Raw genomic sequence first — 25273 nt, forward strand, 5'->3', positions numbered from 1 at the left:
GGGTCCCAAGCTATCTCGATATAGGGTACACATTGTATCTTACCGACCGTACCATACTGAATTGATGACATACCAATATGGTACCCCATACCAAGATTGCAAATCTTGATCAATTCAATTGACAAGTTAATCTCCAAACAAGAATTCCAACAAAAATAATTATTTCTTTCCAAAATGAAGACAAAAATGATAAGATCATTTTTGTCATGCAGTAAAGTGTATATAGCATGCACAAAATGCACATAAGAACAATTTACGAAAGCAAACAGAATACTTTAAACCAAAGTTATATATCATATTGCTTCAAAAAAATTATAGAAAAATTTAAGAAAAAATAATCTAAACATTCAATTCTATTCTAGATTGTATAAAACTAGTAACAAAACAACAACCAAACTATAATAAATCACTAACATATAAATAACTGATCAAAAATCTTGAAAAATAACCCAAATAAAGCGAAAAGACAACTTTGAGGTTTAATGTGAGGAAAAGGGCAGCCATCAGGACCAGAAAGAAAGAAGTTACTATAATACAACTTGATGTTAGATATGCCGTACTTGTCTGATATGTGAACCAGCAGATGATCCCATGTCTCGTGCTAGACGTTGAAGGACGCGAAGCAACAAGCCAATGAATGGATCAATAAAATTTTTTTGAACTTCTGTTAAAGTTTTAAGAATAACAAGTGCAAAGCTTATCATTGAGTTTGCACTGCTAATTTCAAGAGATATCTGAGGAGCTGTCACAGCAGCAAGATGTTTTTGTATGAGCTCTCCAACTCTTTGATACAATATTTTTACATCCTGTGGTGTACTAGCTGCTTCAAGAGGGAAAGCAGTGAAAACCATTTTCAATAAGGAGCACAGTGACTTTCCAGCATCCAACAATTTACTGTTGAAACAGGGCTCCAGTATCTGCAAAACAGCAGCTTACAGAATGAATTACATGTCAAGGTTATTATCACCATATAATACAAGTGGAAATGATAACCTACTTGAGAGATGTGATTTATGTTGTTCCTGACAAACAGGCGAGGCTGCTTTTCCAAGACCTTGTTCATGACAACAAGGCCCTGTGCAAGAGCTGTTGCTGGATCTTTTGACTGAGGTGGAAGATTGCCAAGAAGCTTCTCAAGATAATTGAATTTGACATTGGCATTCGGCCAGACCTCCAAAGCTTGTGTAAGTAGCTCTAAAGCTTGCTTGTACATAGAGGTAGTTTCCTTATCTTTAGGTTCAATCACCAATGCAACCTGTTTTTCAGATGAGGTGAGAGTTTAAAATGCCATTCATGAAATCATTCATAAAATATATACCTAATTATGATGCTGATTATGAGAATAAAAATTGAAATGGATTGTATATTGAAGCAATATTACTGTAGGAATTATATTGCAAGTGTGACTTCTGTGTTCTAATACTTTTACAATGTTGTCCACCATAGTATCGCACTAGAGGCCAATTTTTTTGAACAGGAAATATTGCTGGCAATGTGAGGTACATATTAAATTGCAGCAACTGCAATCCTCAATAGACACCAAATATTCAGTCTCTACTACATCAACACAGAAAGCCAAAAGTTTTACATCTTGCATCTGAACCAATATATTTCATCATATGAGAGCATAACAAAGTCAATACTTCAATTTGCGGACAGACCTTGAACGGGGAATACCAAACATCGATCCCACAACAGTATTGCAAACTTAACCCTTTATAAAGGTTTATAAATCACATGGTAAAAAAACACTTCAGAGATGGTGAAAGAGAACTCTGTCTAATATTGGTGCAATATGGCAAACATGAAATGAGGCACTGGCATGAAACCCAACTTGTGCAACTCATGAGTGACCAAGGTAGGACTTTCAAACCTAGCTAAGAGTGACCGTTTTGAACAAGAAGCAAGAAAACATATACAAGCCAAGGCTAACAAGATGGGTAACTTTAATACATTACAGAGTTAGATGACGAAGAGGTTATATTGCCTTTATATCTTGTATGAACCACAGATTGACTGATGATAACTGGAGAGGAATAAATAAGAACCAAGAAGAATAGAAAATGGATTTAGAATGTTCCCCCATGGTTGCTGAGTGTACCAAACCAGGTGGTGCATTCCATACCCTACCAACCCAGCCAAGACCTGGGGTGGTTCAAGCCTTTGATTCAGGGCAGAGACCGATCTGGTCAGAAAAGGGCCTAACCAACCAGTTCCACCTGGTTTCAGAGAAGGCTGAACTGATTCCCCTCCTTCCCCAATAAATAAATCCCCCTCCCCCTTCTTTCCAACCCTGATCCTACTCTCCCCCCTTGCTAGGGTTTCCAATCTCCCCCGCTCATGCCTCCATGACTCGCCCTTTCAATGACGACCCTCGCCTCCCCTCCCAGTACTTCACTAGGTACCAGACCCTGTACTGGTGTCACACTAGCACAGTATTGATACGGTACAGTATGAAATTTTTTAGGCATATCAAGTGTCGGTACACCATCCGTACCAGCTACCGGTACAAAAACGGTATGGTACGGTATGCCCCATACCATCCAGTTAAGACCGGCATGGCATACCTTGCCCTCAAGGATAATCGTTATACCCTCAATTTTTGTTTACTATTCTAGAAACCCTGTCCCGCCAGCGATCTAGGCTGCGCTGGGGTTTCTCACCAGATCCTCAAGGCTTCTTCCCACTCTTGCCAGAAGGCTTTTGATGGGGCACCGATACCTGGCAGACAGTCCAGTATATCAGTATGGCATGCATCATACCATACAGATCTGGCACCTGATCACACAGGTCAAGAAACCAAATGTTGTACTCCCCTTCAAGTCTAATAAAAACATGAATTATAGTTCCAAAAAAAAAAAAGAACGAACTACAAAATTTAGAAAGAATTTACCGTAAACTAAAAAACATGGCATTAACTGCATGGCCATTAAAAAAATGGATCTGGAGACTTGCAAATGAATTAGCTAATTTGGGAAAAAGATGAATTTTGGAATATATATCTTGCATGTTTTATCTAATAAATAAGGAATGCCAACATGATCATATCAAATAAACCTATTTCTAAATTAAACCATGTCATATACTGTGATAAGAAGAATTTAAACAGACATGTAAGATGTAACAAAAGCAATGATGAAAGAAATTAGATTATAGTCTCCATAAATGTGACTATTGAAAGACCAAAATATAAGAGACAAACACTTCAAAGCAATTTGGCCTTCTGGATATAATTACACCTTTGGTGATAACAATATTCTATTGCACCAAGTGGGGTATATGAAAGAGGAAGCATGGCCTCCCATGAGAGGCAAGTAATACATTAGAAAGAACTGCAATTTTTCAGCTTAACTTGCAGAAGAATCTTCTCAATTACGACATTCAGATACAACATTTATTTTTTTCAAAAGAACTTTTATTTAATATAAAATTATATATTGTTTTATTGTTGAAATACAGCATTGAAATGAGGCATATGGATGACCGAAAACAAACTCAGAAACAAAGAAATTTAAGAGTCAAACTTACACATCAAGAAGACAAAAAAGTAAATTTCATATAGAAAGTGAGCCCATATTGGACCTACAATAATAACAACATTCTAAATAATTAAATATTGTAACCTGAAGACTAATAACAGGTAAGTCCAAGAATAGTTAAGCTAAAGAAAAAGAGTTGGAAGATGTTAATTTACTATGAATTCTTCAATGAGGAAAAGGGAAAAGGACATTGAAAAATTGCCTCACCCTAATGAGGAATGTGATAATCATCTCTTCCATTGCAGCATTAGGTTTATACTCCTCATCAGGTTGTCCAACAGATCCAGGAGTTTCGACATTGGGAATAGATGCTCCACCAGGTGACATCACACAAAGAGACTGCAGCCCAGGTTCAACCTTCACACGCTTACTCAGATCATCAGGAAATGCTGAAGCGTCTGGCGGGCGCTTTGAATCACCACCAACAGAACCAGAATTAAATACATCCATCTGATTATGGCCCTCAGTATCTGACACAACTTTCATTTCATTTTGTCTTTGCCTTTCCCAGGCAACAACTAATCCAGCAAGTTCAATGGCGAGGCGTCTATTTTCAGCAGTCGTGTTGTATGGCAATCCTAACCGGCTGAGAGAATTTACCATCTGAGGAACAAATTGTGCTCTGCAGCTATAGAAGAGGTCTGAATGGCGTACAATAAGCTGAAAAATATGAATCATATTAGGAATTGAATGACCTTCCTCAACAAGAATTTTCTTGGTATAACGAATCCATATCGGCACACGACATTCTCCAGGAGGTAGTCTTCGAGGAAGTGCAGGCATTAGAATATCAAGAGCCTGTCTCACCAGCAACTTATTCTCCGGCTGGCAAGTTCTTAAGAGAGCAATAAACACCTGCATAAAGAGAAGATTTCATTCCTAGCAATTTGACATGGATACAGCAATAGGATATATCAGTAAAAGGTGAAATATAATACACAAACAACCGCTACATAAAATAAATCCATATGAATCTTAGTATATATACATATGTGCATGTGTATACAGTCATAACGAGAAGTCTTTATCAAATAAAATCGTAGAAATAAGTAGATCCGACTCTAATTTCAGCTTCTATTTGATTTAGAAACCTCTAAATATTTCAGTTTTCTGAAAGAATTAGTCAGGTTTTCGAGCCAACATGATAGCTTTCAGGTGCATTGAGCATTACACATTAACATTCTATTAGTTCCACAAGCTAAAGCCAAAGCAGATGTCATCAAGAGTCCAGCAGCTTTTTCCTCAAATGAATGAACATGTAGGCTGCTAATGACACCATAAGAGTTCTGAAAAATTAAACTACCTGACTAATCTTGGGATCATTTATCTAAATGAAAAATCATGAATTACTCAAAGATTTTACAATGAGTTGGATAATGTGTCTACGTCATGAACTCAGCTATAAGAGTGAGTGCTCAGCCAGACCCATATCAGACCCATTTTGGCTAAACTTCAAGTACACCTGTACCTATAGCTGAGAGCTGTCATAGTCACAAGTTTGGCATTAAAGAACAGTTCGGAAAATGATCATGATGATAAATACACATACATATAAAAGAATATATATATATATATATATATATATATATATATATATTCTTTTATCGAAGACATTATGGTTAGTCTTCAAAATTTTCAAAGCTTAGCAAAACAAAGTGCTGAGGGAATTCCCTGAATACTAAAAAGAAAAATCCTGAGGGAAGGAAAGGAATGGACAAGCAGGCTCCCATTATTAGTTCATTGAGATGTCCCCAGGGTAACATGAGGCACCACGAACAATAGAAACTGAGGCCCAGGTGCCTAAGTTTTGCACATTTTCCAAATACAAATCCTATATACCTTTTGTCATTTTTTCCCTTTTCTTATTATATGTTTCTTTTTTTATAGGTCATTATGTGGTTCCTATCACCCCTGCAGACCCATGCCTGCAAGATCTCGCAATAAAAAGTAAGCCGAACGGCGTGCCCTATTGCAATTTATATGCAAAATCAGCGAATTTTGTGAACTATTTCTGATGCAGTCGCTGCTGAGTGAATAAATTGCAGAACAACTTGTAGAATTCCTGTCATGGATAATTCATGTTTTTTTAAAAAAATTGGTGAATAGTTTGAATATGAGAACCTTGGGTTGAGCATAAGTCTCATAATAACATCGATCACCAATTGGATGAATTGTCGATCTTAGGAAAGTGGACCCATCCCAGATGGAAACAGGCAATCCAACCAAAGATCTAAGTTTCCGACATTTACTAAAGTTACCCAATTTAATCTGACATATAAAAACATAAACATAATAATAGAAAAGCAATATTAAAGAACTCTTCCACAAATTGAAAGTTTTTGATGAAAATAGTAATGATTTTATGCAAGAGGACAGAAGAGTTGGTTAAATATGCAAACCTACATGGCATGCAAGATCCATTCTTGTATAAGTTTGTTGAAGAATACCTGGAGGATAATCTTCTCAGGTGCTTGATAGGCTTCTAAGAAATGACAAACATTGACAAAAGCCCACTGTTTACTAGAATTATCTTCACGCTTGAGATGATTCCAACCAAATTTAATAAGCTCCTTGCGATGATGAACAAGATCACTTTGTAGATACTTCAAAAGTAATGTGGCAAGCTGTAAAAGTTCGATTCTCAGAGGCTCATCATATTCAGCACTCACCTACAAAAGGAAGCAGGAATATATTATTTTAAAAAATGTAACCAAAGTTCAAAGATAGTTATACACTTATACGTCAAGGGAAATATTTTGTCATTCAAATGCATGTAAATAACCACCTCTTCAGGAGGATCAAGAAGTTTCTCAACAATTGTTTTTATTATAGCAGGGTCGACAACTTCCCAACTTTGGCCATTTTGAAAAGAGTGTGCTAACATTGGAAGGATGAGTATTTGCATGGCCACAACAAAGTGATCTTGTCCATATTGTTTCGACTGAAAGATATTCAAGAAGTGCAAGAGAATTGTTTTCTTTAAGTTGGGAGCATATCCTTCAGCAACCTGAATCCCAATGGCAACAACGAGCACCAGTGATGGACTGAATTGGTGTAGAGAAGTAAAATATAACAATAATAGATGAATCTTATCCTACAACTAAATTAACTGCTTACCTCAATGATATAAAATTCCTTTAGAAAAGTATAGTCAATACGACTGTGGAATAAGAATATTGATAGCATGTCAAAAAGCGCACCAACTTCAGATTTGTCATGCCTTAGATAATTAAGGAAACATTTGACAAGCCGCTTACTTTCCTTCACCTGTATATTTTAGATTAGACCACATTTACGTCACCTAATAAATACCACTCAATCACTTGATATATACAATTGATCAAATCCAAAGACAGAAGAAATGTATCATGAATGTCAAAATGTCAAAGACTAAAGAAATTGCATCACAGATGTCCATCTACTACTATTTAATAGTTCACGCTATATTGAATCCTTATTCCTTTTGAAGGCCCTGTCTGGGGGGAAAAACAAAAGAAGAAAAACAAATCACCTGTACAATTTAGACAAGACCACAATTTAAGTCACCTAATAAATACCAGTAAATCACTTCATATATACCAGTTGATCTAAACCAAAGATAGAAGAAATGACTCATGAATGTCAAAATATCAAAAGCTAAAGAAATTGCATCGCAGATGCCAATCTACTACAATATTTCATGGTTCACATATATTGAATCCTTTTCCCTTTTGAAGGCCCTCTTTGGGGAAAAATGAAAGAAGAAAAGGTAAAATATCATAATAAGGTAACCAATAGCTTATAAATTTTTCAGATGATTACCAGCATATGAGCCTCCCACACTCTCGGCAATATATAAGGATTTAGGCATCAATGTGTATTAGTTTGTACCACAAGTTATGCACTGTGTTGATCAAGCATGGGCAGGGGGGATGGATTAACTCTTTATCATGCATAACTAACATATTGATCAGCAGAAACATGACATTGTCCATTAGAAACCCTTGTTTTTCGCTTTTAGCCCATGCACATGATAGGCACAGCAAGGAAATGTATGGTTCCATACTGCATGATACGTCAATCCTCGGCAATATTTGCACAATCAATGAAAAGTCGTTTGAAATTATTTGTGCTTACATGAAATGAAAATTTATAATATTAGTTTGTGGGACAGATTACCCGAAAGATATGCAATGCACAAATTAACAGTGGTTAGCATAAATATCTTCGGTAGTTTATGAATACAGATTTCTAAATGTTGCTCAACAATTTATTTCTTTCAACATTTTTATACAATAATATAATGCAAATAAAAATGGTTTATATCTGAAAAATTTAATAAGCATGTATTATCTCTAGTAGCAAATTGTTTTACACAAGGTCCACAAAACCGGTACAAGAATCCACACTAGTATATTATCAGTTTGGTATGGTATGGTGCATACCCCATTTCGAGACAGCACTTTTCTCTCGCTCCCAATCATGGTACTGCATGAAATCAGGTGATATGGGTCAGTACCAAGCAGAAACAGGCAATTCTGCTCGGTTCAGACAAGTGTGGCCTAAGTTCCAAAACGAATCAGCAAACCGACCATTTCCACACCAGTTCAATTCTGTATTACCCCAAATCCGGCAATTCGGCTCAGTTTTGCAAACCATGGTTTTACAAACCCACACAATCCCATGTTGAATTGTGCCAAATGCTGACATTACTTGACAATCAACATAGGCATTATAAGCAATATTTTAATCCTTAGACCATCTCAAGTAAATAAGATATATACTGGTTCTAGATAATATGTTTGGAGTTTATAAGATTATGTTGCTAATTTAATTTTGCAAAATGTAAATCTCACCATACCTAAAGGTGGAAGCCAAGAATGCTACAACAAATATATTGCAGGATATTTTGTTAATTCAACTTCAACAAATAACCTTGATCCCTTGTAGACCACAATTGTATAGCTAACTTGTTAATATCAACTCAACTCAAATAAGCCTTAATCCCAAATTAGTGGGGGTCGGCCACATGAATTTTTTTCCTCCATTCTGCTCTATTAGAGCTACAGTTGCTGAAAGATGTAGTGAAATCAAGTCCTTCCTTACTAATTCATCCCAAACTACTTATTCATGGCTAACTTGTTAATAGCAGCTTCCAGAAAAGCCAGCCCAATACAGATAAGTCAGCAATCTAGCAAATGCACTGGAAAATGGCTTTTGTAAACAAAGAACAGACAGCATTAATGGAGGACAAGTCCAGTGCAGATAAAAATAGTAAGGTCATATCTAGATAAAATCCTATTAACATTGCAAGGCTCAAAAGGAAGAGGGACCTCGATTTGATTACAAGAATTGATACAAAAGAGCAAGAAAATTAGAGAAACCTGGACAGAATTAGAAATGGAGTTTGAAAATGTGCTTGAAACAAGAATAAAAATCTAATGGGGAATAAAGGCATGCAGACTTGACCAAATGCAGGGACATTTTCCTGTCAATTACATTTATGTTGACTGTCATATCACCTACCAATTCCCTTCCACTACACAACAATTAATTTCTCAAACAGTCTAATTACATCATCAAATAACATAAGGAACCCCCAGCAGAGATGCAACACAGAGAGAGACAAAGGAGGAGGAAGAGGAAATCAGAAAATGTACCTGCAGTAAACTTAGTTCCTGTTCATTTTGTAAACGAGCAATCCTTTCTGGTGATTTCCAAACAACTAATAATGTCTCAAATACAACACGGTTACCATGCAACCATTCAGGCATTAATTTAACTAAAGTAGAGATAAGCTCCAGTCCATGAAAGTAACCATCAGAACATGCACCCAAGTTTACTGGAGATGGACCAGCAAAATTATCGGATTTGGGGTTAATAAGGCCTTCATCATTCGAAGAGCCAGGTTGTGCTGTGGATCCTTCAGCTTGTGAGTAAAATTGAGGAAAAACACTTGCAAGTATTTTTTGTGGTGACTTTGCAAGTTCTTCTCTTAGAAGCTGACCAGCATCTGAGCAGATAATATACATAAACCTGAAAAACAAAGTTTGGAGCAGAAGAAAACTAGTAAACTTACTCTTACTTCCATCTATGAGTTCCTTATCAATTAATCATACAGCCACATGCTTACCGTCTGAAATATTTTGGATGACCTGATCGAGCAAGAAAATAGTCTACAGCATCTGTGGCATAACGATTTAAAAATTTGGCAAGTGGGAGACGATAAGGGCTGTTGATTTCACTATAAAACTGTCCCTGGGGAAGTGCCCCTTCCAGATCAATTATTATAGTCACAAGTTCATCTAGGAACTTCCCAGCTGCTGGAGGGAGAAGGTGGAAGATTTCAATCATGGCTGCAGAAGACAAAACACATAATCAGAAACCAGCACTGAAGCAGCAAACTGAACAATCAAGCAAGCAAGAATACCTGCTGCAACCTTCGGCTCGTCTCCATTCTTCCAGGCCTTTGAACTTTGCACAAGCTTTTCAGGTTCTAGCCATTTCTTCAAGTGATCCAATAACTTGACGCCCAAAGTGGCATTAAACCAGTTGGATAAAAGTTCAAGCAGACGGGCCAATCCTTGCAGCAAGGGCATGGTAAGACTTCTCGTATGTGCTAAGTTAACCAAAATAGGCCTCAGGCTGCTCTGCAAAAGATCTTTTGGCATCCTTTGTTGCTGAATAACCTAAAAAGCAACTTCTAAATAGTTTACATCATGATCAGAAGATAAAACAGTATATAAAACACCATATACCCTATAGTTGAAATATGGAGCACCTACAGTACATCTAGGTTAGTTACTTGAACAGAAAAATCATGATTTAAATAAAAGCATACTACAGTGAAACAAAAAAAGGGGGAAAAATCTTAGAAACCTGACGAAGCCCTTCCTTTGCCACAGCCACAATCTCTGGGGTCCGACAGGTAAGGGACTTATAAAACATTGCAATGATCTTCGCACGCAACTCAGCATAATTTGGTGTCTTCAGATCAGCCCAAGCCATCGCAGTACAAAGCAGTTCAATGCATGCTGTCCGAAGCTTGTTAAATGTAGTCACCACTTTGGGATTCATTAACTTTGTGGCCAAAACTGTTTCATCAGCCTCAGCAAATTGCAGTGCTTCTTGCAAGAAATTGACTAGTTCTGGCGTCAACTTGAGAAGAGGCGGCCTCAAGGCAAGGCAAAAGTTCAAAGCTGTTACTGTACCAACCTGTAAAGGAAAAGAATGGTATCAACTTTATAATTCTAAGGTAAAAAAGAAAAATCTGTGATTTAGGAAGTCAGCTAGTAGTTGGATAGCAATTGTTAATACTTGTTGCTCGATATTCTTCAACCGTAGTGGTCGCATTATAAGAGGCTGAAGCATAGGTTGATAAAAAGGTTCCAGCAATTCAGACACCTCACTACCAGTCCTGCTAGCTAAAAGTGCCAAGCATGATTGCACGTTCTTTCTTACAATGATAGAGGCATTTGGGTTTAAGAGCTCCATAGCAAGAAATTCAACAACTCCCTGAAAACTATTCCTGCGAGCTTCATTGTTTGCTTCATCCACATTATTCACCACACGGAGAACCTGAGAAAGGACTTGACTTGTCTCTTCCTGCTCTTTATTGGCATGCATTGGTAGTCTTTTGAGCACATATATAAGACCACGCACTATTCTCACTTGGAAAATGCATAAAGTCTCAACAGAGACTTTGCCAACTAAAGCCCCAAGCCCCATTACACCTCCAATTTGAGCTTGCCAAGTACTTCCATAACAACAATGGAGTAGACGAGGCAAAAGTTGTTCAAATACAGGAACTCGGACACTTGGGGGGGGTGAATATACAGGATTCAGTGATGGACTAGAAACCATCATTGGTGTCCCAGGGCCACCCCTTGAACTGGGCACGCCAGTATGTTTTGCTCGTGCAAGAAAAAGAAGTGTTTCAGAAAACACATTCAAAGCAGTAAGAGCGGCCTTGGCATGGAGTCGGTTTTCACTGGAAAGCACATCTACTAATGCATCCAAGAAAATTAGGGGATCCAACTCCTTAAGATTAGAGGAAGTGCTACCCCTTGATCTGGAATTCATGTGACCACTTGATGAGAGCACAGAACCAACTTGATGCCCTATTGTGACAGAAGAGTTAGCTGAAGAATAATCAACATGAAAAAGCATCGCAAAATGACGGCACACATTAATAGCAAATTCATCATTTGCATCTTGCAGCTCAGGATCTGCACTGGCTGCAATAGTTGTCATCAGGAGAGTCTTGAAAACAGATTTCTCAGCCATTAGTTGAGTTTTTGTCTTCACACCCAAATCAACCTGTCAACAAGGATAAGTTTATGATATAGTCAATGAATTACAAGGTCAAGAAGCTCCTACAAGGTAAATAGATCAAAGATCAATAGCTTAAGATCCTTATAAGTTTTAAGATGATCTACATACTTCCTGGAGACAAATTTAAATATAAAAGCCACCCCTACAAACATAAATGCATATATATATATATATATATATATATATATATTTGCATATGTGTGCCGCAAGGTTCGCTGTACCGATCGGTACCGGTCGGTACCAAAAGTACCATACCTGTACCGATGGGTACCGGTATCGGTACGCCTGGCGTACCGCATACCGTACCGTACCGACACTCGGTACGCCTATACTAGTACGGCACCGGTACGGGGTTCGGTACCGGTACGGCAAACCTTGTGTGTGTGTGTGTGTCTATATATATATAGATTTGTATATGTGTGTGTGTGTATATGTATATGTGTGTATATATATCTGTATATGTGTATGTGCATGTGTATCTATACATACATATGTATGTATGTATGTGTGTGTGTATATACATACATACATATAGATATATACATACATATATATCTATATGTATGTATGTATATATGCATATGTATATATGCATATGCATGTGTGTGTGTGTGTATAGATATATATAGATATAGATATCTGTATGTACGCATGTATGTATACATACATATATGTATGTATACATACATATATGTATGTATACATACATATATGTATGTATACATACATATATGTATGTATGTGTGTGTGTGTATTTGTATATGTATATGTATGTATATTTGTATATGTATATGTATATGTATATATATGTATATATGTGTGTGTGTGCGTGTATGTATATAAATGTATGTATCTATTGATGTATATATGTGTGTGTCTATATATATATACACACACACACACACACACACGTGTGTATAAATCTATATATATATATATAAATAGATAGATAGATATGTCTGTGTATATATTATATATGTATATACACATGTATTATATATGTGTGTCTATATATATATATATATATATGTGTGTGTGTGTGTGTGTGTGTGTGTGTGTGTGTGTGTGTCTATATAAATCTATATATATATAAATAGATAGATAGATATGTCTGTGTATATATTATATATGTATATACACACACATGTGTGTCTATATATATATATATATACATGTGTGTGTCTATATATATATATATACATATGCGTGTGTGTATCTATATATACATACATTCATACATACATATATACATATACACAGATATATACATATATATACACAGATATATATATATATACATATGTGTGTATATATATGTGCATATATATACACACAAAGACACATATATGTGTGTGTGTGTGTATGTCCATATGTACATATGTACATGTACATATGTACATATGTACATATGTACATGTATGTGTGTGTGCTTGTGTATATATATATATACATACATATATATGCACACATAGATATATACATATATATACAAAGATATATATACACACACACATAGATATATACATATATCTATATATATATGCGCATAAATATATACATATATATACACAGAGATATATATATATACATATGTGTGTATATATATGTGCATATATATACACATATATATGCACATAGAGACACGTATATGTGTGTATGTGTGTATATATATGTACATATATATGCATACATATGTATATACATAGTGGTATGCCGTATCGTACCATACCAGACGATACCAGGCATACCGTATCGTATCAATTCAATACCGGTACGGATGGCATACCAACCTTCGGTACGCCAAAAAAACTCTGGACCGTACCAATACTATGCTAGTGTGGCACCGGTACAGGGTCCGGTATCGATACGGCAAACCTTGATATATATATATAACAGACATACATATATACATATATATATATATATATATATATATTCATGTGTTTGTGTTTGTGTCATTAATTAGAGGTCATCATGCATGTCTATATCTTAATGGAAGTACCTCCAGACCAAGTTAACACTAAATATAACCATTAAGAACTAACACCATAGTCCATAGGATTTTTAAAAGTCTTCAGTTGATAAACAACATTACTTGCATAACATGGCCATATATCTAAATTGGCAAAGACTGTTGCAACAGAATTATGAACTATTTTAGCCATTTTAGCAGTACAAACCAAATTGTTATAGCATTGTTACAAAACCATACAAGTTTTGTATTTAGGTTATATGATTATTAATAATTAAAATCCTAAATAATTTAATCTTGCAATGTGTTAATACTCTCTTTTTCCTTTTAGAAAAGGGAGGGAGATCAACCTACACTATAATTATCCAAGTCCGGATGTTCAGAATGCGCCATCCAAGAGTCGAACTTAGAATTCTTGTTGTTAAGCAGAGGAATATTTCCACTGGAGCAAGTACCATTTCACTACTTTCTTTAACATTTGAGGCGCATACAAAGGCATTGGCATGCAAATTCTGTCCATAACTCCATATACTAGTAAGATGCTAATGCTACTAAATTATGCCATTTTGCAGAAGCATGTTGCTGATCATAAAGATGGCAATTCTGCCGAAGATGGCATCAAGAATTAAGGAATGGTTGAAAAAGAAAAGCATTAATAACACTAAAATCAGAAAAATATATTGGACTTCTGTCCTAGTTTTCACAAAAAAAAAAAGAGAAAAGGGCTCGATATATCATAAGTGCATGATAAAAGCATTAGAGGACACAAAATGATGATAGATGGAATGATTTTCCTTTTAGTTATAAATTTTAAAATCAAATTTCACAATGAAAAGAAATATTGTGTTCTCTTTTATGGCAAAGATGCAGAATTTAATTAACATTAATCAATAAAACTTCTATGATTTCAGGAGTTACAACAGAAACTTCAAACTTACCTTCATATCCGAGGTTTCTGTACGGCGTCTTGAAGGATCCACAGAAGAAATTAGCAATGCTCCAAGGTTATCAGGGGCCACTCCCTCAACTGGTACATTTCCCCGCAAATTCAGCAATGATGTTAAGCATACTCGAAGAAATTTAAGAGCCTGTTTCCTGTAGAATGCATCCATGCCACCACTGTTTTGCATAACTGCAGCTACAGCAAGGTGTATGCAACGATCCAGGGATACCAAAAATGGGGTGGCAGGCTCAAATGTAAGGATCAAACGAAGTCCATGTTCAGGGTTCTCTTTACACTCAAGCGTGAGGGGTTCTTTGAGAAAACGCCTGTTACGGCCACCTAACTTACCAAGCAGTTGCAAAGCTCTTGTACCCCATGGGTATGGCAGGGGCCTCAAGTGAGACCATAAAGCAAGAATGACCTCAGACATGACATTTGCCATACTAGGTTCCAAGAAATCAGGATTCAGACTGTCAATCCAGAACTCAAGTGTCCGAAGTCCTAAATTCACAAGGTCATCACTTCCCTTCAGAGCTAAAACCAGAGGCTTCATAAGGCGAGGAATGTGAGGAAGTAAGGAACTTAAGCGAGCAGGTAATGTCAAACAAAGCTCCAGAACAAGTTCCCTCATATCTTCACCAGTGGGCCCCTCAAGCATACATAGCAGCATGTTAAGACAAGGTTGCAATGATGGTATAAGATCTCTCAGCAGGCTATCAAACTTCGGACCACTCAATGACCGGAACATACTACGAAGAAGGTGCATATAACCAAGAGGCTTTTCAACTTCAGTAGCATTCTTCATGCAAACTTCCATTATCACAGGAATATGAGGCTGCAGTATGCGTTCACATTCTGTATGAGCCTTTGCAGCAGCAACAAATAAGAATCGAAAAAGTTGCAAAACAAGTTTTGCTGCAGGAGTATCTGGATGTTTAAGAGCATCAAGTTTATTGCTGACAAGAAAATTTATCAGAACATCTGCAAAGGGTCGGAGGACCTTAGGAGCTTGTAGAAGGGTGGAAAATATATGAAGCAACTGAGTGTTTGTTATCATGCAGTCAAAGAGTTCTGGTAAACACAATGAAAACATGTCCGTAAGGTCTCGGGGTTCCATTATAGCTAAAATCTGTGAAAAGTGTTGCAACATTTCCCTTTCCTCATCCTTTTCTTTAAAAAGAGCTAAGCAGAGAACACCACTCCTCAGAACACCTGAGGCCTTCTGAACCTATCAAAATTCACATCAGAAACAAATGAGTTGGGTCCATAAAAAAGAGGAAAGGCAACAAGAAACACATGGACAGCCAATACCTCATCCTCCCTCATCCCTTTAAACACATGTGAAGGTGGCACATTAGTTGAAGGTGAGACCTGCACTTGCTGATGTGTGCCATGTGATGATGGTGAAACCTAAAGCAAAAAAAAATCATACATCAGACAACAAAGTGGCATCCACATATGAAGCATGGAAACAAATAGATATAAACCTGTGGGCGTGGCATATGACAATTAGTGATGCTCCAAATTATGGTCTTCATTCCTGCAACATGTAAGCAAATAATTGGTAAAACATAACATATCACTTCAATAAATGGCAAAAACCCATCATAGCAGATCTTGTTATATCGGTCTATCACAACTTCTACCAATTGTTCGTTAGTTCTCCAAATTCTGACCTCAGAATCTAATAAGAAATGAGAATCCCTCCTGGCAACCATTCTTAGCTTATTTCACAAGAAAATGGCTACTTCCATGTTCCTTCTCCTTACTATTTTATTTGTGCAAATATCTTCAAGATACTATTTCTTCCTCTATTCTAGACACACTTCCTTGGAAATTGCGCTTTCCTTTTTCAATTAAAAACATGTTTTTTCTTTAAGCATGAATGGAGCCATAAAGGGCGTGTTTGGTTCGTGACCAGAATTGGAATCAAAATGGAAATCGGAATGGCCATATTCCCTGGCACATTTGGTTCGTGACTAGGATCGGAATCGGAATAACCGCTTCCCATTGTTTTGGTTTGGTTCATTGAAAGGCAAGAATTGGAATCAACCCAAATTTTCAATTTAACCCTTGAACTGAAATCTTCAAAAATTGATTATTTCATCTATTTTTGAGATATTTACCTTATATGACATTAAAAATACACATCAGGGGACTTGAACTTGAACACAATTTAAGAACTGACTTCTCTAGGGATGATAATTTTTTTGTCGATTTGTTGATTGCTCCTGTGAATATCCCTTAAACTGAAAATTATCTCTGTATATTAATAATTTTATACTTATTATATTATATATTTTCTTGTCAACATTTATTGAATATAATTTGTAAGTATTGACCAAATGGAAGATGACCTAACATATGTTAAATAGTTGGAAAGATGGGTTGCCATCCACTCTCTCGTCAACATTGACATTCCTTCAATATTCAAATCTTCTGTTATAGTGTAAGAAACATTGAGCCGGTACAATATAAAATTGATGTTTCTTTAAATGTTATTTATCTAAAGCGCATATATACCAAAAAGATTAGCATCAATACAAAATTAATTGGGGGCAGAGAGCAGCTTTCTAGAAAGAGAAATTAACCCGATGGGGCCAAAAAATAGAGCACATATTTTTAACATCTTAGCAAATCTAAACTTCAAAACACGTTATAAAAGGAAAATGATAACCATAAAGAAAGTGACATAGTATCCCATAAAAGGAAAAAGATAGAAAAATAACTGTTAACCTATATTGTGAAAGCAACCTGTCCCTTTTGATAGAGGGACATCAGTTTTTTGGGATGCTACATTAGTTTCTTTATGGGATTCTTGTTAGGACTTCATAACATAGATTAACGGTTGTTTTGCTATCTTTTTCCTTTAATAGGATGTTATGTTGCTTTCTTAATAGGATGCGACGTTATCCTTTTCCTTTTATGATGTGTTCCAAACCCTAGGCCAAGATGTTAAAAATGTGCTTTTTTTTGGCCCCATGGCAGTTAATTTCTCTTTTCACGAAGTCACACTCCCACTAATTTAATTTTGTATTGATGTTAATTTTTTTGTATATATACGCGCTTTGGATAAATAGCATTTAAAGCAAGAAATGCTGAACCAGCCCGTATCAGCCAGTTCAGCCCGTACCGAACCGGTTCGGTCTCTGACCAAATCGGTACGGCTACAGAAAATGGTTCCGGGCCTACTGACCGATACAAGGCCGAATTAAACGAAACTGGACCAGTTCCGTCCAATTCGGCCAGGACTCGGTGCGAACCAGCACCGAGTCCGGTTACTATGGCATTTAATGCCACACTGCGCCGCGCGCGCGCTGTGGCCTGTTTGGCCATTCGGTACCGGTCTAAACCCATACCGAACCAGTCCGGTGGCCGACCGGTACCAGTTCGGCAATCCTTGATTTAAAGAAACATAAATTTTACATTCCACCTACCCAGTGCCCCTCACACTATAGCAGAAAATTTAAATATTGAAGAAATGTTGATCTTGACGAGAGAGAGTGGATGGCAACCCATCTTCCTAACTTCTCTTTCACATATATTAGGTCGTCTTTCAATTGGTCAATAATTACTAATTATACTCTATAAATGTTAACAAACAAATATATCATATAACAAATATAAAATTATTAATATACAAAAATAAATTTTCAAATTGAGGGATATTCACAAGAGTAATTAACAAATTGGAAAAAAAATATCATCCTTAGAGAAGCCAATTGATATATGATGTTCAATTTCAAGTCCCCTGATGTGTGTTTTTAATATCAAATAAGATAAATATATCAAAATAGATGAAAACAATTAATTTCTGAAGATTTTAATTCAAGGGTAAAATTGAAAATTTGGGTTGATTTCGATTCCTGCCTTTAAGTGAATGAAACAACAACAATGGGAAAACCAGTCATTCCAATCCATTCTGATTCCAATTTCAATTCCAATCATGAAACAAATGCACCTTAAAAGTCTTAGGAAAACCAGAGACTTTTCTTATTCAAACTCTCTCAATTTGAGAAGGTCCAAATTTGCTCACACCAGACAAGAAAAAGTCCTGAGAATTTCTTACTCCTAATCTTTTAAAATCTAAAAGGTTTAACCTCATAAAGTTAAGAACCCCCACTCCTAGCCAAACCTTAGAAATCCTTTCAATCCAAAAAAAAAAAAAAATCACTCCAGACGAGTTAAGTGCTCCATCTTTGCTAGCCCATCCTCTCTACATGACCATCATAATTGCAAGTTATGATGATACTTCACAAAGTTATTTAGGATGATCTACTGCTTGCAGTGGCTCAAAAAGGAGGAAAATCTTCTTCTGTTTAATTGAATCCCTAACATTGGCTTATAGACTCAAGGACAATGAGGATGAAGTCAAGTACATCCCTCATCTAGTTTTCCTTCTTTTTTAATAACCCATCTAAAATTTCCTTTTTTTCGTATTTGTTGTGCTTAAAGCTAGATACTTGAAGCATCTCAATGAAAGTACTACTACCTTTTCAAAAATTATTTATGAATATCACAAAGTCATATCACTAGTCCCCAACCCCATCCCTGGAAAAAAAAAAACAAAAATCATGGCTAGATAAAAGAAAATTTATTTAACATTTGCCATACCCTTCACATGTAACTAAGTTCTCTTTTAAAAGAAATTTCTTTCTTCTTAACAACCACCCCCTCCCCTCCCACCCACCACCCGGGGGGGGGGGGGGGGCGGCTCATTTTCTTGTGAACCAACAAGCTCGTGACACATATAACAGCACAATTCTGTCTTCAGATATTCTAAGAAACAGCTGCACGCCATGACCGTGGCCAAACAAGACAATTTCCAACTACTTGTACAAGAATATGGCACTTTGTGATGGCAAACAGAAGATGAAGATCATTAAGAAGGGGGAAAAAAGAAAAAGATGTGCCCTATGTAATGGTCGAGCCTCACTATCCTTCCTTGGTGTTCCACCCATGGTTGCCCTAGCAAAGGAATATGACAAGTAGGATTTCAAAGAGCAAAAGCATCCTCAGCAAAGTTGTCCTTTTTTTTTTTTGGTACAAGCAAAGTTGTCCTCTACAGCAATAAAATGTTTCACTCATCATATACAGTGAAGATCGATCAATGGTGACCAAATTTAGACGGTACAAAAGTTGAATCTGAAACCAGAGAAGCACACCACAATCCCACATAATATCATGAGCTCATGATAATAAATTATCTTACAGAAAAGGTGTATAATATACAAGGGCTTGATGCTATAAGGAAGTTTTAGGGCTGAAACTGGATTGGATACCAGTATATCCATATCCATTTTTGTCTTATCTGACAAATACAATTACCGATACGGATATTAATCGGATGCAAAAATTCTTAACCATATTTGTTTTAAACAGATATGGATACAAATCAGATACTGAAAGTATGGATATACATACAAATATAAGTTGGATAATTAAACTTTATGACCACAAAATCAAAGATATTACTAATTGAATAGTAAATCAACTAAACAGCATGTTAATGCGGTTATATATTTTCCTTAAAAGTTAATGAGTTTTATATAAAATTAAATAGGGTTATAAATAGAATTGGATATTCAAATACAGATCGGATAGTTATCTATCCATATCCATATCCATTTTTCATTGACGAATATGGATACATATGTGGATATTAATCGGATGCTTGAATTTCTATCCAGATCCGACTAGGTTCGAATACGAAAATGAATTCGGACAGATTTTATCCGGTCCACATTCACCCTAGGAAGTTTAGTGCTACAAAATCCTTATGAAAGCTGGTGCTCTTATTAGGATGATCGTGGCTCTCTAACAATAAGGTCATGTACCATGGTAATGGCCACCTATTCTTTCATCCGCATTGAAAAAAATGAACTTTCAGGACCCTCAAAATGAAGACTCAATAAAGCCCATGCAGAAGATCAAGAAGCCTAAACAACCAACAAGATAAAAGAGAATAGGTGTCTATGTGCAGATGTTTAAAAATGTTGTTGAGCAAATCTAGAAACCCTCAAGAAGCAAATACTATCAGACCAAGTAGAAGTATTGCAGAACAGAGCCAACCCCAGCCGCATATTAAGCTTCGGGTCCCAAGTGAACCACAAAACACATCTAGAGACTGCTAGACAACAAGAAAAGTCCTAGCTTTACCAGGAACAAAGCCAAAGGTTCTGACATGCTCCCATAGAGCATCAGAATCAATTCAACACCAAATAACGACATCAAATCCTACACCGATGAGTTCACCTAGATTTAGTTCAAACCACAAAAACAATCCACATAGTTGGGACAAGGCAAGAGTATTATGGATTGCATTTGGTATCTTAGATGATTTATACTTGATTTTACACTAATCTATAGGGTGTCTAATCATCTGTCACTTGTCTAACTCAAGGTCAGTGGAACCGTCCCCGAACCGGGCGGTTCCAGTTGTACCAAGCCGTCCCAGTGGCAGACCAGGATGGTTCCGGCAACGAAAACGAAATCCATTGCTGGAAGAAAAGAAGAAGAAAAGAGAGAAAGAGAGCGAGCGGGGAAAGGAGAGGAAGGAAGAGAGAGAAAGACGGAGGCCGGCGAGCCGCACGGAGGACGCTAGTTCAGGTTCCGCGACCGAAAAACAAGCCGGATCCTCTGAAACAGGGGCTCGGGCCCCTATTTAATTTTGAAATTTTTAAGTTGGCAAGCGATTTGCCGATTTCACTTAAAAATCGCGAAATAAAAAAAGGGATCGAACCCGTATTTCAAATGAAACATGAGACCCAGCCTGTTTTTCGGCCCCGGAGCCTTCCTCCGCCTCCTGCCCGGGTCGCCGACCTTCGCCGGCCTCTGCCACCCTTCCTCTCTCCTGTTCGCCCTCTCCCCCACCTCCTCTACTGTGTCAGTGCAAGCCCGACACGGCACAGCACAGGCCCATACCGACCCATGCCGCTAGGCAACCAATCCGGAGCCCGATACCGGCACAGCAGACCATGGTTTAACTTATTGAATAAGAAGTCAATTAGGATTAGTATTGATCACCAATTGCTCCCATTCTAGATTCTAAATTAACACATAACACTTCATAATACAACTTTCCAACTCTCATGTCGACCATGTCCACCTAAATCAAGGCTTATTAGCAGTTATCTTTCTTTCAACTCGAGTTAAGCCATGTACAAGTGTAGAGGTACCCACATGCCACATAAGAAAATTAAGTTCTTTTCAATTAAATGCAATGAGTGTTCTTTCTTACTTTTGAGATATTGTTAAGCAACTCCTTGGATTTATTCAAAAGATTTCACCAGTGCAGTAGAAGAGTAGCCCTGTTAGCAAGCTCGCTGATTCAAGTATAGGATGCCAACAAGAAGTTTCATCCAACTTTAGTCCAATCAAGAGAAGGAATTGGTGAGATTCCAATTAATCCTCTGAACACGAGCTACAGTTTCTTACTTTTTAAATTCTTTAGAAGACCATAAAATATCATATTAGTTTTTCATTTCCTTCTCTTCCATCTCAATTTATTTTGCAAGATTTACGCCTCCCACCAACAAACATAGTTGGGGCATCCTAACCCTGCACCACATGTGGACCTGATGAGAGGGTCGTATTAAACTATATAAGGATGTATCGCTGATTTTACAATTTTTTATTTGTTTCTTCTAAATTCACTTTTAATTATGGCTGGTCATCCACAAGAATTTTTCAACTGTAAAACCTTTCCCATAGCCAAGACATTCTTGAACGCTAAATTTGTGATTTCACTGAGAGGACCAAAGTAGTAATGAAGAGACATTCGAATTCTCAGTACATGCAAGCAATTAGATTATTAAATCCATTCAAATCCAAAAATCTGGAATGCTCTTCTCCATAGATTAAAATCAGGAGACTCCATTCAAATCTTACAACTCAAATTTCTTGACCTCCAACTTTTACCAAATCATAAGATTCTAATCATAAACCATAAACCCACTAGTGTTGGTCTTCATTTCTAATGTAATTGTTACCTACGCTTATATTTCCTAAGTTATATATCATGTGGCAAGTTGCCCATTTCTGGCATTTTTGTTTGAACTTTATCAGTTACTGGATGGCACTTCTTCTTTGAGAAGGAAGAGACTTTTTCTTTCTTGTTAAGCATTTTCTTTTACCATACCTTGAGCTTTAGTTAATCAGGGACGTGAGCCTGAAATTATGATTTTCATAATGTCCATACCCTCACTTAGAGATCATGTGATGGTCATGTTGAAACTTAGGAGAGGCTAGCTCACAGCCTCACACCATCCAATAAAAGAAAAAAGCAAGGTTATCATGGATAAACAAATTAAGTTGTACCCTTTTTGTTAATAATGTTTTTCTTCTTCTGTCTACCATACTCCTCACTTCTCTACTGTACCTAGAATTAGAAAATTTCTCCCTTTATACACACAATGTGGATATCAAACATAGTTGAATGTGCTACAAGTTCTAAAGAGAACAAAGTAAGGTTATCATGGATAAACGAATAAAGTTGTACCCTTTTTGTTAATTATATTTTTCCCTTCTTTCATTCTCCTTGCTTCTCTGCTATACTGAGAATTAGCAAATTCTCTCCCTCTCTAAGCCCCATGTGGATATCAAACATAGTTGATTGAGCCACAAGTTCTAAGAGAAAAGCAAAGATAAGCTTTGCACAAGACATAACAAAAACTGATCAAAAAGGAAACACCAAATGGAAATAAGTAGAATTAAAAAGTATGGTCAAAGAAAAATTAACAAGAAACTAAATTTGAAGTAGTGAAGGGATCACAAAAAATCTCAAGCATTGTATGAAAAGATACTGGATGTGACAAGAATATTAGGCCCATTTGCATCTACTTTGAAAATGAAACTCTAGGTTTTTGAGATAAATTTTGCAGTACCCATCACCAAGGTCTTAATCAGATTTTTGTAATCACTGACTTCCTTCGAATACTCCGGAGAGGCCTGTAAATTGAGAACAGCCTGCACAAAACTACCATGCCAATCAGAAAATCCTCCAGCAAAACTAATATTAACTAAAAATTGCATATAAATAATACTAAAGCTATTACCAAGTTAAACAAGGAAAGATGCCAAGAAAAGGTATTAAGGATCGGCTTCTCTAGACAGTGACAGTGTAACATATTACAAATCAAAAAAAGTTACACAATAAAATCATTATAGATTTCGTAGCTTTTTCAATTCTTCTTTAAATTAATTGGAGCTGCATTACAAAGCCTCTATATATTGAATATAATGCTGAAAGCTTTCATGGATATAGGACTGACATCATCAAAAAGGTAAAACTTTTGATACATGGATTTAAATACTGCCAAGACAGAATGATACCACCAGTACCATACTGTTCTAGCATGAAAATAGCACCGGGATGGGTGCCAGCTTGCCGAAACAGGCACAATAGGGACGTAGCAGTCGTCCCAATCAATACCAACCAGCATCAAGGCTGGTAAGACCGGTACGAAACCCATTCTGATCAGGCAAATAATTTTTTTAAAAGCATAGAAAAGCGACAAACCAACCATCCTGAATGGTTTGACTGGTATAAACCAATACCAAGGCTGATTTGGTCCATATCAAGCTCATCCTGATTGGAACAGAAATTTTTTTCAGAAAAGGTGGATGCTGGCGGACCAAGAGTGAAATGTGAACGGCAAGTAAAGTGGATATTAAACCCGATACAAAATCATACAAGAAATAAAATTCTCCAACTTAATAGTAAAAGGAAATATTCTAATTATCCAACTACAGAAATACAGAAATCCAGTGATAGGGAATAGGAAACAAAATTAAGTCCTTGTGATATAGGCAATTCGCTGCCATAATCGATTGTTCTACAAGACAACAAATGCCAACCAAATCAATCAAGTACGTGATCAGATGAACTTCATTTCAATCCACATCCATATTGCACATCAAGAAAGAAAAAGACTGATTTAATATCCAAATTACATATCTAAACCACAGAAAACTGAAAAAAACAACAAGACAGGAATAAAGCACCTCAAATTTACATACTGGTATGCACCACCATCCCAAAGGTTGGTGTAGTATGGGTCGGTACAGTATCATTCTTGAAAAAACAAATATTGCCCTAGGTACCAGTATTTCAATCCTTGTTTTGACACCCTCCGTTTTGTTGCCAAGAAAATGAGAGAAAGGAAACGTATAGCCAATTTGGGAATTCTGTCATGTTTGGTGAAAATAAGAAAATTGTCTAGTTGTAGACATGATTAAGTCATGTTGATCTATTTGTCTTTTGTTATTTTGTATCAAATTGATTCCTTTTGGTGATGAAAAACATTATCCCTGTCCAAAAATATCTAGCTCCTAATTCCTCCCTGCTCTTCTCTCCTAAATTTTTCTTTTCATAATGGAAAATAAGATTCTCCATCAACATTGTTCTCTATCACTTTTTGAGCAATCAACCAGAGCCAAAGGCCCCAAGGTATCATAAATAAGATTCACCGGTCCATAATAGCATGATATTATATGTTTCTGAGG

At 36.6% G+C, this 25273-nt stretch overlaps 1 protein-coding gene across 2 annotated transcripts in view; it reads right to left on the reverse strand.

Annotated features, from left to right (window-relative positions):
- Positions 1-25273, reverse strand: part of LOC103721031 (uncharacterized) — a 66465-nt gene that overhangs the window by 12315 nt on the left and 28877 nt on the right. For both annotated transcript variants that reach the window (XM_039132730.3, XM_039132729.3), the window contains exons 10-24: positions 23653-23734; positions 16255-16307; positions 16079-16177; positions 14763-15995; positions 10836-11837; positions 10398-10733; positions 9949-10207; positions 9652-9874; positions 9179-9554; positions 6657-6806; positions 6325-6546; positions 5987-6208; positions 3747-4394; positions 998-1255; positions 561-917 (exon numbers count right to left, since the gene is read on the reverse strand). In XM_039132730.3, coding sequence (XP_038988658.2) covers positions 561-917; positions 998-1255; positions 3747-4394; positions 5987-6208; positions 6325-6546; positions 6657-6806; positions 9179-9554; positions 9652-9874; positions 9949-10207; positions 10398-10733; positions 10836-11837; positions 14763-15995; positions 16079-16177; positions 16255-16307; positions 23653-23734 — 5520 coding nt within the window. The remainder of the gene's footprint in view (positions 1-560; positions 918-997; positions 1256-3746; positions 4395-5986; positions 6209-6324; positions 6547-6656; positions 6807-9178; positions 9555-9651; positions 9875-9948; positions 10208-10397; positions 10734-10835; positions 11838-14762; positions 15996-16078; positions 16178-16254; positions 16308-23652; positions 23735-25273) is intronic.

The sequence above is a fragment of the Phoenix dactylifera genome, chromosome 17 (genome assembly GCF_051530095.1).
Source record: "Phoenix dactylifera cultivar Ajwa chromosome 17, Ajwa_hap1_PhDact_Kaust_v1.1, whole genome shotgun sequence".
Taxonomy (NCBI): domain Eukaryota; kingdom Viridiplantae; phylum Streptophyta; class Magnoliopsida; order Arecales; family Arecaceae; genus Phoenix; species Phoenix dactylifera.